Source organism: Martes martes, assembly GCF_963455335.1.
Source record: "Martes martes genome assembly, chromosome: 2".
NCBI classification, from domain to species: domain Eukaryota; kingdom Metazoa; phylum Chordata; class Mammalia; order Carnivora; family Mustelidae; genus Martes; species Martes martes.
In genome coordinates this window covers 107,443,046-107,461,744 of record NC_137889.1, presented here as the reverse complement: position 1 = coordinate 107,461,744, position 18,699 = coordinate 107,443,046, and the positions used below count along the sequence as shown (strand labels likewise).

General features: G+C 45.2%; 1 protein-coding gene across 1 annotated transcript in view; it reads right to left on the bottom strand.

Annotated features, from left to right (window-relative positions):
* Positions 1–17,207, bottom strand: part of HADH (hydroxyacyl-CoA dehydrogenase) — a 47,298-nt gene extending 30,091 nt beyond the window's left edge. The window contains exon 1 of the mRNA XM_080797386.1: positions 16,972–17,207. Within this exon, the coding sequence (XP_080653512.1) occupies positions 16,972–17,103 (132 nt within the window). The 5' untranslated portion in view covers positions 17,104–17,207. The remainder of the gene's footprint in view (positions 1–16,971) is intronic.
* Between the last annotated feature and the right edge of the window lie 1,492 nt (positions 17,208–18,699).

Here is an 18,699-nt window from a genome sequence, read left to right as displayed (position 1 = left end):
AGTCAGGCCCCACCAAGCTGCTACTTCTGTCTAGGCCTCTTGAACATCAGGGACTCACTACATCTCCCCTAAAGAGAACTTGCTTCTTAGTTCCTTTCTTCAAGGTCAGGCCCTGCACACATGTTTCCCAATTGTGTTCCAGTCCCCTCCCTTGAAATGGCAGTCTTCTGGCCTTGATCTCTAGCCATATCTGCATCTGTACTGATCTTTGATTCTTAACTGAGGGCTCTTGGCTAACCCCTAACAGCCTTAAGCTAGCCACTCCCTCTCTTTCTTCTCCACAAGCCACAATGCCAAGAAAAATCCTCAGCTCCCTAGAGAAGAGATCCCTTGAAAAACTCCACAACAAACGGAAACCTGAGTCCACAGAGGTTTGCCATCCCTTGTAACAACTACAGTTTAGAGTCCTTCCTATATGCCAGACATCAGGCCTATCCTATCTCATTTAATTTTATTTAACCAAGTCTCAAGTATTATCAAGTGCCAATTTTAATGAGATGTCACTTAACAGTTCTGTAGTATTCTCTTGAAGACAATGAAAAGACTAAAACCTGCAATAAAAGAGCACATAATATTATTTTTGACATCTGGAATGGGAAAATTCCTTATGCAGGTACCATTACTCCCACAGCTCATTGCTGACCCCAAGACAAGACGCACGGAATACAAGTATCTGCAGCATGAGCATTCCACTAACTGCTGGGAGGCTCACGCTCCTCTGCATTCAGAGCTCCTACATTTTTACCAAGTGCCAGGAACTGCTCTCTTCTCCCACTTCTCTTCTTCAATTTACAGCAGAGTTCTTGGAGGAGGCACTGTATCTTCCTTTGCCACAAATAATACTACGAACATAAGTGTACATACTGGCACTGATGCCTCAGATCTCATCGGTGATAACAATAAACACTCACATCACCCAGAAGAGGCTTAAAATTTCAGGATCATCAATGAAAGGAAAACACATAATTTTTAAAATTTCTTACAGAATTCTCAGGGCCCCCAAATCCTCTTTTCCTAAAGACCTTAGCCCGAAAAACAATGACCTCATCTAACCTTTCTGACAATCAAAAGATCAAATGTTAAGAAAGAAGGTTTGTACAGCTGAGTTACAAGTATCAAGAAAACAAAAGAAAAAAAAGGTTACACACTTAAACTGAAATACAGGGCTGACACTTGGTTCAACAGCACTCCTCTTTGAGTCCCATATAATAATAACGCACTCGTGTAGGGAAACTACGTCAACAGCAAAAGCCTCCCAGCTGATCTAAGCTCTAAGCTCATCTCCCAACCTTACAGATATTTGTTTCATTTTCTTAAAGTGCAAGTGAGAAGTCTCCATGGGTTCATATCCCTTCCTCCACTAACTACCCAGGTCTAAAAGTGTCAAACTCCTAAGGCCATCCTACACAGTTCCTTCCAGCCTCCTTTTTAACCTTAAACCCTCCTTCCCATCTAATTTCTCTCTTTCATCACTCTTTCTTGTAAGAACCATACCTAGCCACTGCTGAGGCCCACTTCTCTCCTATGACAGAGATGGTGGTTCATGTTTATGGCTTTCCGGTGACCCCTCCCCAGTGAAATCCAGAGTCCTTCACGTGGTTAGGGCTTCATTCATGGCTTTCAATTACACTCTGGTTTGAAGGCTAAGAGCAGAACAAGACTGCTGTGTTGTTCTTGGAAGCCAAATAATGGTACTGGGGTACACAGTGGGGAAGCCTTTGAGAACAGTCTGGGTAAAAAATGCAGGATTAGAAAATGCTTTCAACAAATGATCCAAAGTCACAGATAAGAAGCTTGGCTTCTTGGAAGTGAGCATTCTTGATCCCCTCCCCAAAACCTGTGCTCCCCTATGAATGCAGGGGGGCTACCATTTAGAGTACCATGCTGGCCTCATCTCCATGTTCATTCCTTCCACTACCGCCTACCGCCTATGACATACTCAACACTTATGTCGCTCGTGCCTCTTCCAGGCTCTGGGATGAGGTAGTGAACAAAACAAGACCCCTGCTCTCAGATAGCTTTCACTCCTCATAAATTACCCAATTTCATCTTCATAATAGCCTTTGGGGTGGCACTGTAACAATAAGCAATGTGGAGGTCTGCAGATGACTGGGATTTGAAGGTAGGGCTGTCTGCATATGGAGCTCACGTGCTGGCTATTCTAGACCCAAAAGGCACGGCTGGGTCTAAGGGGAACAGTCAAGATCATTAGGGGTTGGGCAAGAGCTAGCCCATTTGGAGCTCAATTACCAGCTGTGAGATGGGAAACTTTCCATGACCTTTGTGGGCCATGTGGAGCAACAGGGTTGTTGAGAGGATTAAACGAGTTAATACATGTTGAACACCCAAAATGGTGCCTGGCATGTCACAAGAGCTCATTATTTTTATTCTAGGCAGCTCCCTTCCTCCTTGTTCGAGGGTCTGAGGCCCAATACTGGACCCAGGGACAGCTTCCTATGGTAAATAATTTTATTTTGCTTTTGTTCTTAGACCTTCCGATCCCAAGACTTGTTCCCTTTCTGGTTTTCATTTTCAGGTTTTCTTTTCTTTGTTCTTCCATCGTTACAGACTGGGATCTCTCTTCATTTAAAAAAAAAAAGTAAGGGGCACCTGGGAGGCTCAGTGAGTTAAGCAACAGACTTTTGATCTCGGCTCAGGTCATGATCTCAGGGTCCTGGGACTGAGTCCCGCATCGGGATCGATGCTTAGGAGAGTCTACTGAAGATTTTCTCAGTCTCTCTCTCAAATAAATAAATCTTAAAGAAGAAGAAGGAGGAGGAGGAGGGGAAAAAAAATGTGGAGAGGGGCCCCCACAAACTCCCTTAACCACCTTAAGCTGGCCTTTGCTTCACCACTAAAGTCCTCATTACTGTGCGGCAGAGTGGTATGAAGAATACAAGTTCTAAAACTGGACTTTCTAGGTTTAAACCCTGGGTTAGCCACTTACTGCATGACTTCGGGCAAGTTACACAGCCTCTCTGTGGTTTCCTGATGTGTTACAAAGAGCAACACAGTACCCTGCTCACTGGATTGCCACAAATGCATTTAAAGTGCTTAGATCAATGTCAGGCACATAGACGGGCAATGATTCTTGTTAGCTGCTGCTCTGGTCACCACGCCTGGTGCTTCCACTCTCTCCCCAGCCATGCAGTTCCTAAACCCTACCAGTATGGTTTCCTCCATCACCACTGCTGTAGGGAATTACACATAACTTATCTGTGGTCTTCTAAGTGCTAAAGCCAATGCCTGTTCTCTGACTACATCTTTCACTTTTCCACAGCCGGGCACTCTGTCCACTAGACCTTACTTTTTAAAACTCTCTCTTCAATTTCTTACTCTGCTCCTCTTAGCCATATTGACTTTTTTTTTTTTTTTGAAGATTTTGTATTTATCTGTCAGAGAGAGAGCAAACACAACCAGGGGGGAGCAGCAGGCAGAGGGAGAAGCAGACTCCTCGCCAAGCAATGAGCCTAACACAGGACTTGATCCCAGGGCCCTGGGATCATGACCCAAACCGAAGGCAGATGCTTAACCAACTGAGTCACCCAGGCACCCCATATTAACTTCTCTGAATCTTCTCAACCACTGAACAAAGGGTATCCTTCAAGGTTCTGCTTTCAATATTCTTTTCTTCTGCCTCTGTATCTTTTTCCTTCTGGAATCTCAATCATTCTCATAATTCCAACTGTGCCTACAACTAATATATTCTGTTCTCAATCATCATCTTGATGTCCTATAGTCATCATCTTGACACCCTAAAACCAGTATCTTTGAACTTCATGAATGGTACCACTATTCTGACGGTCACAATCTGCTACATAACACTTTTTTCTTAATCTAAACCCCTAATTACTGTCCAAAAAAACCCTACTCCTTATCCAAGACCCACTTCAAATGCTACCCTCTCTATGAAGCCTTTTTCCAAATGAATGTGCTCTTTTCTCTGTTTTGAAACCTCAGAGCTAGATTTTCACCAGTCTTATGCTGCTACTTTATACTGAAGTAAACTGTGTCATTTGGATCTTTGTCTAGCAATCCCTGCTCCCAGGTGAAATTCCTTATGGCATAAACTGATTTGGTCTTTATACCTTCTAGTAATTACCACATGCCTTGCACATGGTGGCTGTCCCAAAAGTATCTGGTAAATATTAAACGCTTTGGAGCACGGTAACCTGAGCCTGTAGTCTTCTCCAGCCACACCCCCCTTCTTCCTCCTCCATACTATTTTATGGCCTCATGCCACAGCCCAGGTGGCTCCCTCCACCGGGAAGCCCCATTTCCCTCACTGCTGCCTGGGGGACTCCAGTCATCTTTTAGAATTCAACACAGAGGCTATTTCTCCTTTAGTAACATGTCTCCCAAACTTTAACAAAGGTGGTCACTTCTTGGAGCCTCTCCTGATTTACAGATACAAGAAAATCTTTCATATTGGACTCCAAATACTGAAAGAAAAAGCACAGAGCTGGTGTGAGCCACCAGCTATCAATGGCTGCTCCATTATGTAGGCAGTGCAGTCACCAGGATATGGACACAACACATAAATCAAAAACAAACTGGTTACAGGCTATTTTATGTTATAAAATCTCACAAATTCCAGAATAACAGGCACTAACCCATCAGTATGTAGGAGAAAGTCCAGGTGTGAAAGATAAAAGATAAACTGGACATGGGAAAGTTGACCAACACCAACTTTTAATGGTGAACTCAAGATAACACCTAGAGACCTTTTCAAAAGAGCTGTTGCATCACCCACTTCAGAGTCTGAATTTGCTGTTACCCCAAATACCAACACAGGGTGGGTCTGGCACACTCCTATTTGTAGTCCAAGCAGAATTTCCAGTAGAGGCACCTGGGTGGCTCAGCTGGTTAAGCGCCTGACTCCTGACTTCCGCTCGGCTCGTGATCTCAGGGTCTTGAGCATGCCCCACGTGAGGCTCCATGCTCAGCATGGAGGAGGCTTGATATTCTTCCTCTCCCTCCTCCTCTGCCCCTCCATCAGCTTGCTCTCTAAATAAATAAAATCTTTGAAAAAAATTTCCATTAATATAAATTTCATATACATATATGTAGTACAATATATACATATGCCTTTTTTTTTGAGAGAGAGAGAGTGCAAGCTGAGGGCAGGAAGGAGCAGAAGGAATGACTCTTAAGCAGGCTCCACACCCAGCATGGAGTGCAACTCAGGTCTCAGTCTCACCACCCTGAGATCATGACCTGAGCCAAAATCAAGAGTTGGACCCTTAACTGACTGAGCCACCCAGGTGCCCGTATACATATGCCTTTTTTACATATACTTTTTAAATGTCCCTTTTTCCTTATCATAAAAGAGGTCATCATATAGATCAAATCAGATCTTATGTATTTAAAAGTCTTACCTTAAGGTATTTTTTTAAAGATTTACTTATTTCAGAGAGAGAGAGCTCGCGCATGAGCAAGCATGAGCGGAGACAGAGGCAGAGGCGGACTGCCAGAAGGAGAAGCGGACTCCCAGAGCGGGGACCTCCCCCAAGTGCAGCCTGATTCCAGGACCCCAAGTTCATGACCTGAGCCAAAACCAAGAATCAGACGCTTAACGAACTGAGCCAGCCAGGTGCCACTGACCTTCGGGTATTTAAACCACCAAAATTTTCATCCGTATCAGGTCACATCCCAGATGTGACAGACAGGAACTCTATCTGCTTCCATTAGTTAGTCGTTATGCTTGTATTTCCTTCTCTGGACAGTGAGCTCCTCAAGAGCAGCAACCACATATTACGTTTTACCCACCCTAAAACCCAGCCCATGTAAGACACTTAATATTGGTGAAAAGAACACATGAATAATAGATTTCTAAAAAGCCTTAGTTCATAAATTATTTTTGGACAGAGTTCTCAATAAGTCATGACTATACAGAATGGCTAAAATTAACAACACAGGAAACAACAGATGTTGGCAAGGATGCAGAGGAATGAGAACCCTCTTACACTGCTGGTGGGAATGCAAACTGGTGCAGCCACTCTGGAGAACAGTATGGAGGTTCCTCAAAAAGTTAAAAATAGAGCTACCCTACGACCCAGCAATTGCACTCCTGAGCGTTTACCCAAAGGACACAAAAAATATAAATTTGAAGGGATATATGTACACCAATGTTTACAGCAGCATTATCAACAACAGCCAAACTATGGAAAGACCCCAATGCCTATTGACTGAGGAACGGACAAAGAAGATGTGGTATGTAGATATATAAAATGGAATATTAGTCAGCCATAAAAAAGAATGAAATCTTGCCATTTGCAATGACATGGATGGAGCTAGAGGGTATTATCCTAAGCAAAATAAGTCAGAGACAGACAAATACCATATGATTTCACTCATATGTGGAATTTAAGAAACAAAACACATGAACATGGCAGTGGGGGAAAGAGAGGCAAACCAGGAAACCGACTCTTAATTATAGGGGACAAACTGAGGGCTGCTGGAGGGGAGGTGGATGGGGGTTTGGGCTAGACGGGTGATGCGTATTAAGGAGGGCACTTGTGATGAGTATGTAAGTGACGAATTACTAAATTCTACATCTGAACGTGAACACTGTATGTTAATTGGAATTAAAAAAAAAACTTGAAAAAAAAGAAGTCATGACTATAACTTGAAACTATAACAACTTTTCCATAACTTTCAAGTTACTTATGAAAAATCATATTACTTTGAAAAGTACAGTAACAACAACAGAAAGAGCTAATAAGCACAGTCCTTTAGTCAATTACCCGGGGGGTGGGGGGGGGGATGCTACAAGAGTCTCTGTTATGTTGGCGAGCACATTCACTGTTCTCTGGCACTGGTGGTTAAGATGGCAGGCAAAAGCGGAACTGAAGGACAACTGCTGTGCAGTATGAGTGATTTCAGAAATGAACTTATGCTTAATTTCCTTCAGCATGTGAACGACTCTTGTACCCTTTTATCAAAGGGGTTGTGGGCAAAGCTAGAGGCATGCAAACCCTGTATTTGTGACCATCTGTGAGGGACACATGTGTGAGCCACACACAGGTTGGTTCTCTATCACCCCAGGGAAATGAAGGCACCTTAGCTTTTCACAACTGCTGCATGGTCAGAGATGAGCAAAAGCATTTATTGTTCATGTTTATTAGCTACAGATTTTTAGAGCAGAAAGACACCCTAACGATCATTCAGCGTAGTGGCTTTCAAACTTTTTTAACCATAAAATCCTTCTACAGGAATGCGTACGGAAGAGCAGTAAGTAAAACAAGAGGTCAGCAGAGGGAGGTCTGGGAACCATTGAGAAGACTGAGAGCCCTTACAGTCCATCAGAGCTTTAGTGTAAAAATCTCTCATCTAGTCACATCCATTAGGATGGCTATGATAAACAAACAAACAAACGAACAAAAAACAGAAAATAAGTCCTGGCAAAGATATGGAGAAATAGGCACCTTTGCCCACTGCTGATGAAAATGTAAAATGTTGGGGCGCCTGGGTGGCTCAGTGGGTTAAAGCCTCTGCCGTCGGCTCAGGTCATGTTCCCAGGGTCCTGGGATCGAGCCCCACATCGGGCTCTCTGCTCCGCAGGGAGCCTGCTTCCTTCCTCCTCTCTCTCTGCCTACTTGTGATCTCTATCTGTCAAATAAATAAATAAAATCTTTAAAAAAAAAAAAAAAAAAAAAAAAGAAAATGTAAAATGTTGCAGCTGCTATGGAATATGTCAAAGCAATTCCTCAAAAATGGAAAAATAATTATATATTATCCAGCATTTCCACTTCTAGTTATATACCCAAAAGAACTGCAAGCAAGGACTCTCAATAGTCCTTATTAGTCCTATGTATACCCATATTCACAGCAGCATCAGTCACAGTAAGTGGAAGCAACCTGAGCGTCCCAAGACAGATAACTGGAGAGACAGAATGTGGTATATACATCACTCCATTAAAAATATTCCAGTGAACTATTATTCCTTAAACAGGAAGGTAAGTCGGACACATGGTACAACATGGATGAACCTTGAAGATACAATATTAAGTGAAATAAGCTAGTCACAAAAGGAAGACTACTGTAGGATTCCACTTAGGTCCCTAGAACAGTCAGAGACAGAAAGTGGAACAGTGGCTTCTAAAGGCTGGGGAGGGGTGGGGGAAGTTATCGTTCAATGGGTACAAAACTTCAGTTTTGCAAGATTCAGAGTTCTGGAGATAGATGATGGTGATGGTTTTGCAACAATGTGTATACGCTCAAATATTACTGCACTGCATACAGGTCTCCCCCACCATCTGGAAGTAGAGCATTCCCATGACACGTTTCGTAAGCCAAAATGGTATAAAGTGAAGAAACACTTATCATTAATTTATAAGGAAAAATTTTGAACCTCCTTAGACCCAGAAATAACCTCTTCGGCTCTTTTGATATGTTAGGACACATCTTGCCAATGCATACACAAAATAAACGGAGATAAAGCACAGGTGCTCGCAGACACAGTTCAAAGCCCTGGTGGCTCATGCTGAGCATGGTTCCCTGGAAGGAGCCCCTTTGGCTGTGCACCGCCTCTCTCACCACAGCCCCGCCTCTCTCACTGCTGGCAGCCAAACAAGTGCTGAATGCTTTTTCACCTGTTTTTGCAACAGCAAAAGTCCTCCATGGCTTTCCTTCAGTTACCAAAAAGAGACTGATGTAGATCTTTCAGGAAAGCAGTATAGCATAATGCAAGCTCTTGGAAGGTGGCGAAAACCCGGATGTAAAAATGGCTAAAATTGATCGATTTTATGTTATGCCTATTTTACCACAATTTAAAAAAACAAAAAACCAAAAAACCTTTGTTCAATTCCAACACAACACTTTCATTTTCCTGAGGAAAGAAACAGAACTTAAGCAGAAAAACCATTCACGTAAGATCACACTACGGGCAGTAGCGTTCTACCCAAAATGTAATTGCATAAAAGGTACTTCCATCTATAGCACTTACTCCACCGAACTCTTCAATGGCCCCTGGGAACCAAAGAACAGAACTTCAGTTCCCACATATGGCTTGCGAAGCCCTCCACAGTGGAGACTCACCTCTGCTCCAGACGCACGGCTCCCTGATGCCGACCACTTCGCCACCACAAGGCCCACGGCCTCCACGCCTATTACTATCTCCTCTCCTGGCCTCTGCACGGTCCACACCATCTCTGCAGCATCCCCTCACTAACTAAGCCTTAGTATCACACAGACAACATCTGAGTTTCACACATACTTAGTGCTGAGTACACAGATAATAAGTAAGATCACTTCCAAACCTCCCACCCCAAGATCTTCTTAGCTCTGGGCTAGCTGTCCCTCCTACGCTCTGGTAATGGCCCTGCACCCACCTCACTGCTCTGACCATCTTGTTCCAGTCTTGTCTTCCCTACTTCCCCACCGTAGGCTCCCGACAAAATGTCATTTGTCTCTGTGTACTGGGCACCAAGACCCAGGAAATACCCCCGGGAAATACCGACCAAACAGAGCTGGTAGGAAAGCCAAGATGAGATCGGAGCTCCTGAAGGTCCAGGGTTCTTTTCATCAGTGTAGCTGAGGGCCCCCACGCCAATGTGAAAATAATTATATTACCAGAGGTTCTTACTTAGAAAAGAACTTCACGTGTTGCAGATGCAAAGAAACCACACTCATTCTTCTTGAATTATGCAGCAGTGCCCCCCAAGTTATTCCCAACTTTTGAGAAGGAGATGGCAGTGGAGAAATGGAACAGAAAAATAAAGGTCTTTTGTTCGTTCTCCCATAGACGGCTGTTGTTCTTACAATAAGGAGGGCTCTGCAGGCCATTTTAACTTGAGCAACCATAATTTAAGTGAGGCCATTAGGAACTCCTGTTTTATATTATAGTACCTACCCACTGTAAGACCTTGAGGACAAGCAATCTGTAATGGAAAAAAATTTATTTGAAGGCTATGTCCTCATAGTTCCATGACTTCCCTAGCCTTGGTGGAAGGCAGGCTTAGCCAGAGAGAAATATTTTTAGACCGGGGTGCTTCAGAGCTGTAAAAATAGGCCAGGTAAAGAGCATACTTGTCAAAGCCCCAGAGTACTCCAGCCACTGGGCCAAGGAAGCAGGCCAAGCAGAAGCATGCTGGCTTTATGTATTTTTGCAAACAGATCACCAGATTTGAAGCAGCTTCTCCAAAGCATAACCTGAATGGTAAATGTGTGAGAACTCCGTCACCTGGTACAGAGCTGTCTGGTGCGCCCCTACGCAACAGGAGGTTCGTGGGGCATCAGCATTACGTTGCCTCAGAAAACTATTCTGACTTCCTTCCAATTCCCAGAATAAGTGCACCGAGTGAGCACTCATGATGCTGACGGTAGCCCTGACATTGCTTTTCCTTTGCATCAAGGCCCGCCCTTGAGCGCATGGTTGGATTCAGGAGGAAAAAAGTCATAAATCAGATGTGTCTCTCAGAGCTGGCAGTTCTGGGTTTATGATTATCTCCGATTGTGCAATCCCTTCAACTCTGCCATCTGCATGGGTTCTCTTCCCTAACTTCGACAATCCAAAAAAAGGCATTCCATTGAGGCTTTCAATCATCACTGCCACCATAAACAGCTGGTTTATTCTTAGAATAGTGTAATTCATTAGCTGGCTTTTTTTTTTACTTGATTTTTATATTTCAAAAAGTATTTCTAAAACGCCAAAGAAATGTGCCTTCATTTTCAGATGAGAAGAACACATTTTTTTGAAAATTCAGTAAGCATCTGGATTTGGTAACATAGAGGAAAATAACTCCTCTCCCAGGACTGCCTCCTCCCATCTCCCACCAATTCCGGGAAGGAGAAGGGGCAACTGGACATGTCACTAGCCATCAACAAACCCTTGGTTTGACCCAGCTCTCCAAGATGTTGCCATGATGAATGCTTTCCGAGTAGAAAAGACAGTTACAAATCCAAACTGCTCTCCAGTAAGATGAGTATGGCAGTGTCTGCTAGAATGAATGGGGTTTTGCTGAAAAGGACCAATTAAGAGGCCCCCACAACAATTCGAGAATCAATGCCCGGTCCAGGAATTACAAAGGGGAGCGCAGGGGAAAGAACACTCCTCACAGAGAAAAGCCGCAGAGCCTTTTGCAGAATAGAGGAGACTCCGACCGTGACCTCAGCCTCAGAGTGTATGTGGCTGGAGGAACAACAGTGGTAATGACAGAGGGAGGAAAGTCGCAGGGAAAGCTGGAGGGGGCAAAGGAAGGGAACTGGCTGAATAATTAAGTCTTGGCTGCAGTTTAAGTCTATTCTTGGCAGAAAGGTGGCATCAGGGCAGCCCAATCGAGATCACCAGGGAGTGATTCCTACTTCCAGTCTAGAGCTAAGGAGAGGTCAAGCTGTTATCTACTGATTCCAGACACCCATCTAAAGATCCCCCACCCATGGAGACCACACTTCTCTCTACAACACAGCAGAGGCCAGAGGTCCAGGCAGAATTGTGCTTACCTCGGCTTCGGGCATCAGACACCTTCAAAGACAGTGAAGAGAACTGAGAATTAGAGACGTCATCCCTGGATGGGTCTCACAAATCTACACGCAAGCCACATATACCAGACAGTTACCAGTGAACGCGCTAGAGAAGTCGCCGCAGCTCTTTGCGCGGTTGGCTCTCCTGACACTGTGAGGCAATCCTTGCTTGCAGATAAGGAAAAAGGCAGAGAGGGGTTAAGCGACTCGCCTAAGGTTCCTACGGCAGCGGCCACGTAGGGCTGGGGGCCAGGCTCTGGGAGGCACCTCCTCCTCTGCTCACTTTCAAGGGTTGGACCACCCCTCACCAGAAATGACTGCATTGTTCATATACCCCAGGCAGACACAGGATAGACAGCAGCAGTACAATCTCGCTGTGGGCCCTGGAGAGCTAGGCAGTGAGGGGTGTGCCTAAGGCAGACGGGGAGAAGACAGAAATGGAGGAAAAGAAATTAGAAACTCAAGCAAGGGGTAGGAAACAGTGAGGCTATATCTAGGACATGGTAGAGAAAACCCAAAACCTGACTGAGGTGCCATTTCGGCTCTACAATGGCCAAACGTATTCTTTGGCATTCTTTTTTCGCCTGTTAGCCCCACGTCTTCTACAGTATCTCCAGGCCCACCCAAGTCCAATGACTAACATGCTGACAGAGGCTGGTTTTGCTGTCCCTCATATGTCATGAAGATCAGAGAAGAGCCCAGTAAAGAAGTGAGCAACGCCACAAGAAAGGAGGGAAGAGCTTCATGACAAATGCATTTCACACCCTTGAGGGGGTAGTTAATACCGGAGTAAAAACATTCCCCTCCATAAAGAACACTCAAAAGGACAGCTGAGAGCCAGGTAACTGTGCCAGTCCCCTGTGATCTTGAAACTTATCCTGGACCACTGTACTGTTTCCAAGCACAGTTCAACGGAGACATATCCACTGTAGCAAAAAAGAAAGGAAGAAAGAAAAAAGTAAACAGTACAGAGCAGTTGTGACCACTCTCCTATTCAGCATCAGAAAATTCAGAGTTTGGGGCATGAACAAATTCAGTGGCTGGGAGGAAAAAAGCTCTCAGGTCCACTTTAGTCTTATCGAGCATCACAAAGTAACAAGGCTTAGAATGCTCTCCCCCCCATACTCCAACTTTGTTTTAATAGTCTAAGGAGCCCCGCCACCCCAGAAGAAATGTGTACTTTTTGTTTCTTAACGGGGGGCGGGGGGAAGCTTTGGATGAGAAGAATCAGGCCTCCAACCTCTTCCACACTTTCTTATTTCTTCAAAGAAGTAGAGTGCATTAAAAGGAAGGTTGTACCAGGAGCCCTGAGGAATCCACCTTCTGAAATGGCCATTTCCAGGGAGCCCATTGGCTTCCCTGCCCCTGCCCAGTAACTTAAGGAAAGCTATGGGCTCTCTGGGTGCCTCAGATCAAAAAAAGGCAACAAAGCAAAGTTCAGAAAGGACTCGTTCGAAAAACGGAAGAAATGCAGAGCTAGTAGCTTTCTTCCTTTTCTCCCCTCCTTTACAGAACAAAAAACCTGCCCCTCACTCAAGGGTCATTTAATTCTATAAGCTTCTTTGCTGGCCTAAGTATTCAGCTAAAGCTGAATCGGTAATCAGAACCAAGTCAGAAGTCTGTAATGGGCAACAACACAGGGTAACCTTACTAAATATTAACCTGCAGCCTAAGGGATTTTTTTTTTTTAATTTAAAACAAACAAAAATGACAGGCAAAGTAGATGCTCTAGGAGAATACACATGTACAAATGGTCTGTGCTCTGATCAAATGTAATGAAGCACAAACCTCACTTATCTGAAACTGTTAAATTGCTTGAGAAATGTGTCAGGCTCCCACAGAAATCTAATAAAAAAAAATTTTTTTTTTATCCTACTCAGCATGAAATGGGACACATGGCAAAAGGATACATTTCACAAAAAATTAAAATTGTAAATGGAACTACACCCTGAATAAAATTCAAACTACTTCAGAAAGAGTTCAGGGAAGTGAAGATAAATGCAGAGCTGAGATGCTAGTTTGTGCTTGTGTTTCTAAGGCTTCAGTGAGGATTTACCATGGGTGAGAGGACAGTAAAAAGCGCCTTCCCTCTTTTCAGAGGTCCATTAGCAAACCAACCACAGTATCAACCAGCATTTGTGTTAAAGATTAAGCAAGTTGGGGGGTGCCTGGGTGGCTCAGTGGGTTAAGCCTCTGCCTTCAGCTCAGGTCATGATCTCAGGGTCCTGGGATTGAGCCCTACATCGGGCTCTCTGATCAGCGGGGAGCCTGCTTCCCCCTCTCTCTCTGCCTCCTGCTCTGCCTACTTGTGATCTCTCTGTGTCCAATTAAAAAAAAAAAAGATTAAGCAAGCTGGAACCAAATCATGACCAATATTCTCCATCTAAATAATACAGTCCTACCTCTGCAGCAACAATCAGAGTTGGGAGTGGATATGAGGAGAGAAGGTCAAATGGACAAGGATGACCACAATGAAGAGAAGTAATTGCAAAGGCAACTAACATTTTGTGAGCTCTAATTAAGTGACAGACACTGTGCTAAGTGCTTGAATTTTGCTAATTCACTCAATCCTCCCCATACTCCTACCAGGCTAGTACTGGTATTTGTCCTACTTTTAGAAATAACTAAAAAAAAAAAAAAAAAAAGTAAACTGAGGCCAGAGGCTAAGTAACTTTCCCATGTTAACACAGCTGGCATGTGAAGCTGAGCCAGCATAAAAACCATCCAATTCCCCATACTGAAGTGGACCCATTCTCTATCCAAAACACATCAACTAATTCTTCAGTGGCACTCAATCAGCAAAACAGATTTACCCAGTGCCAAAAACCATACAGCAAGGAGCATAAAGAATGAGGTGATACTGCCTGGGACTGCATGCCGCAGGGCAGAATGCAAACACAGATCTAATAAACCACCCAAAACATCAGCGAAACCAACCAGTGGCACCCAGAAAGGTTCTACAGGAAAGCATGGTTTCCCTCCACAGGATTAAAGCTGTCACCTGAAGTGGGTGAGGTTCTTTTAAACCTTGTTATGTGAGAATGGAACTATGTTCCTTATGAATGTCCACTACTTGGACTTCTAGTCTTTTGTTCCCCCCCCCGAGCCCCACACCCAACTTGGGGCTCAAACTCATGACACTGAGATCAAGAGTCACACTCTGCTGACTGAGCCAGCAAGGCACCCCTAGACTTCTGGTGTTTATCAGCTTTCAGAATGACAATTCCATTATGTTTCCAACTAGTGGGGTAAAAAAACATTTTCCCCTTAATGAAAAGGCACTCCCTGTTTCAACTACTCAAAGATTAGACCCACAAGTATGTGTTCCCACCAATGCCAGTCATTTCTCTCCACTCCTTTCTCAATTGAATGCTCCATTACCATACCCATAATTTTAGGAGCTACCTCTGTGCCTTTTCATGCAACGTAACACCTTTTTTCATGGTATCCAATAATGGATGCAGCATTCCAAGAACTGAGCAATCCCATTTTGTACAAAAGTTGAGGTGATGCTTTCTACACAGTTTCTGATCTTCTTCCACTGATGTTTTCAAGGTACTGTCCATTTCCTATACTGTTCTTGGAGGCTAAAGCCCTAGTAACTTGTCACCAAGACACTGTTTAAGTGTTTTTAAGCCAATACATTATTTTACACCTGTCTGCAATAAATCTCACTCTCATAACCTTGGGAGATTTTGGTGGAGCAGGAGGAATATAAGTGTGCTCAAGCTAAGCTCTCTTCGAGTATGTTATAAATAGTATAACACGTGGAGCTTTTAGGTTAGAGGGACTTACACTTCCTCACAAAAAACAGATTACAGGGGGTGCCTGGGTGGCTCAGTGGGTTAAAGCCTCTGCCTTCGGCTCAGGTCATGATCCCGGGGTTCTGGGATCGAGCCCCGCATCGGGCTCTCTGCTCAGCGGGGAGCCTGCTTCCCCCTCTCTCTCTCTCTGCCTGCCTCTCTGCCTACTTGTGATCTCTGTCTGTCAAATAAACAAATAAAATTAAAAAAAAAAAAAACAGATTATGGGAACACCATAACCTAGCAGCCAGGGTATCCATACAACAAAAATGGCAATGTATGTCCAAAAACACGATCTCAGAAGAAAAAAAAGGAGAAACTATAAGAAGTCAGATGGATAAAAACATTTTTAAACATTCTGTTTTTAAGAGAAAATGTAAATATGCTGCAAAAAAAAATCTGCATGGAGAATTAAAATATATAGTAATAATAAAAGATTTTTTTAGAAAGAGAAAAAGGGAGACAGGGAGGGGGAGGAGAGGCAGAGGGAGAAAGAGAATCCTAAGCAGGCTCCACACTCAGCGCCAGGTGGGGCTTGATCCCACAACCCTGAGACAAGACCTGAGCCAAAATAGAGAGTCTGACTTAACTGCCTGAACCACCCAGGCACCCCAGAAGATTTTTTTAAAAAGCAAGCATGGAAGTGTGGGCTTGGTTGCAAACAGACACTGAAAAAATTAAAACATTCTTGACTGTAGCCACTGCACTCCAGCACTCCCTTAAGAGAAACTTGGTAACTGTCCGCCTCACCCCCTCCACAATACAAGTTGCAAAGGGCTGGAACGCTAAGAGCAAAGTCAACTAAGAAAATCACAGTTCTCCAATATGAGCTGGAATGTAAGCGCTAAAAATAAATAAATAAATAAATAAATAACAAGTATCACAGTAACCAGGTAATCAGTTGCACAACTGACCCCGTACTACACAGCTCAGGCGAACAGGGCAGAGTCCTGAAGATGAACAATGAGATTAGACACTCTTCCTGGGCCCTCAGCCACTCTACTCCCACTCTCCCCAGAACCTAAACCGCGCTGTTCTTTGCAAAAAGGGTAATAGGTCAAAGTTGCCTAGCCAACGCGCTTGCAATTGGAGGAGTCCCAGGGCCTCGCAAGCTTCGGTTAGGTAACTTTACAAAGTGCTACCAAAAGGATGACTATTACCTTTCATTGTAACCCACAAGCAAAGGAAACACACGGTGGGGGCGGGAAAGAGAGATCATTCAGAAGAGCAGAAAACGGCTCTTAACAAAGACTGGAGAATTACAAAACACGGAATAAAAACAAAACAACTGATCGCAGTCCGGGTCTCCGGAAGCAAATTCGGTTTAAGGCGAGCAGCGAGCGCGCCTGTTATTCCTCAGTATTGTGCACACAGAATACTATCTTCTCTGCACCGCCCGATTCCGAAGTGCATTTAGAAACACTTTCCACAGAGCCTCCGTCGGACCCTGGGGGCGGATGGAATTTAGAGACCAGGAACCTGAGGCTCAATCCAAGGACATTCGTTCTTTGGGGGACTGCAGGAGTCAGGCCCAGACTCGGGACTTTTCAACTGCACGGGTGAGGGGCGGGGTGGCATCTCCTCCGGTTGCCCGCGGACGCCGGCCTCCCGGCGGCGCAGCCGCGCCGGGTCTCCGCCGGCCAGGACCAGCACGGAGGCGTGCGCAGCAAACCGAGCGGGGTACGCCGCCCACCCCGCCGCTCACCTGGGCGATGCCGGCGCCCATCAGCCCGCCACCGATAACCGTCACGTGCTTGACGATGATTTTCTTCGCCGAGGCCGAGGCAGTGGACGAGGAGGACACAGAGCGCACGAGCTGCCGCGTTACAAAGGCCATGGTGCAGAGACAAAGGCGGCGACACCGATACGACCTCGCGAAGTAATCCGCGGCGCGGGCCCTAGCAGTTAGGTGACCTCTGGGGGCGGAGACCGAACCGCCCCTCCGTCCCGCCCGCCCCCGCGTTCAGTGACATCATCGACGGCGGGGGTGGAGTCTCGAGGTGCGCCCCGCCCATTGGCCCGGGCCGGCGGGGAACGGCGTTCTAACTGCGGAGCGCGGCTTCCGGCCCAAGGCGGGCGGGCGCGGCTACGGCCCTCAGGCGGGGAAAGGGGCGTGGTCGCAGCGGCGCGGGGGCCAGGAGAGGTGGGCTCCCTGCGGCCGCCGGGTGGGGCTTCGGCCCAATCTCTGTGCAGGCCTCTCCTCGGAAAAGGCGCAAGCCGCTCGTGAGATGAAGTGCGGGCCGTTAGGTTTTTAAATCCTCGCCCTTGATGCTTGTGCCTGTATCGGCGCCGAATACATACTTGCAGGTTCGCTGTAGTGATCATTTTAATGCGGTGGGTATTGGCTGTTTCTGCTGAAACGGAAGGAAGCAAACTGCTCACACCCAAAACAAACGGCTAAGGACCCCTGAGTTGCAACACAGAGAACAGGCCCGCGGGACGGAAAGGAAGTTGACCTGTAGTTACCCATTTCAACGTCAGCGTCTATCAGTGCAGTGAAAGTGGACGGTTGAAGGTCAAAAAGCAGCCATTGTGGGTTAAAGCCTCTGCCTTCGGCTTAGGTCATGGTCTCATGGTCTCAGGGTCCTGGGATCGAGCCCCGCATCGGGCTCTCTGCTCAGCAGGGAGCCTGCTTCCCTTCCTCTCTCTCGGCTTGCCTCTCTGCCTACTTGTGATCTCTGTCAAATAAATAAAATCTTAAAAAAAAAAAAAAAAGCAGCCATTGTGATGTAACGTACATAGGAAGCATAGGAAAAGACTGCCTCTCCAAGTAACGGAAGATGTGGATACCCGTTAGGTCAGTCTTCTCATTCCTGTGAATAACTTCTGGTTACTGTACTTTAGTAATATACAATCTTTATTATTTTTATTATTTTTTTATTATTTTATTTTTTATTATTTTTATTTTTTTAAAGATTTTATTTATTTACTTGACAGACAGAGGTCACAAGTAGGCAGAGAGGCAGGCAGAGAGGCAGGCACAGAGAGAGGGAGGAGGAAGCAGGTGCCCTGCGGAGCAGAGAGCCTGATGCGGGGCTCGATCCCAGAACGCTGGGATCATGACCTGAGCTGAAGGCAGAGACTTTAACCCGCTGAGCCACCCAGGCGCCCCGACAATCTTTATTATTTTTAAATACATAATAAGACTCCACAAACACACCATCCAAACAAAAATCGGCCTCTCCTGTCAGAAGTAATCCACATAGTGAACCCAGTGTTCGCCATTCCTTTGCTTTGGTCTCATTTTTTATCTAATTCTGTAAAGTTATGGGAGAAATTTTGTTGCTCAGAGCTCTGTTAGGATTGGAACAATACTAGGATCACTACTGCTTAAGGAGACTGCGTTACATCCAAGTAACTAAAGTCCATTGACTGCTAGAATGTAGCAAATGCAGAAGCCAGTGGGACTGGAAATGCAGAAGAAAGATTACAC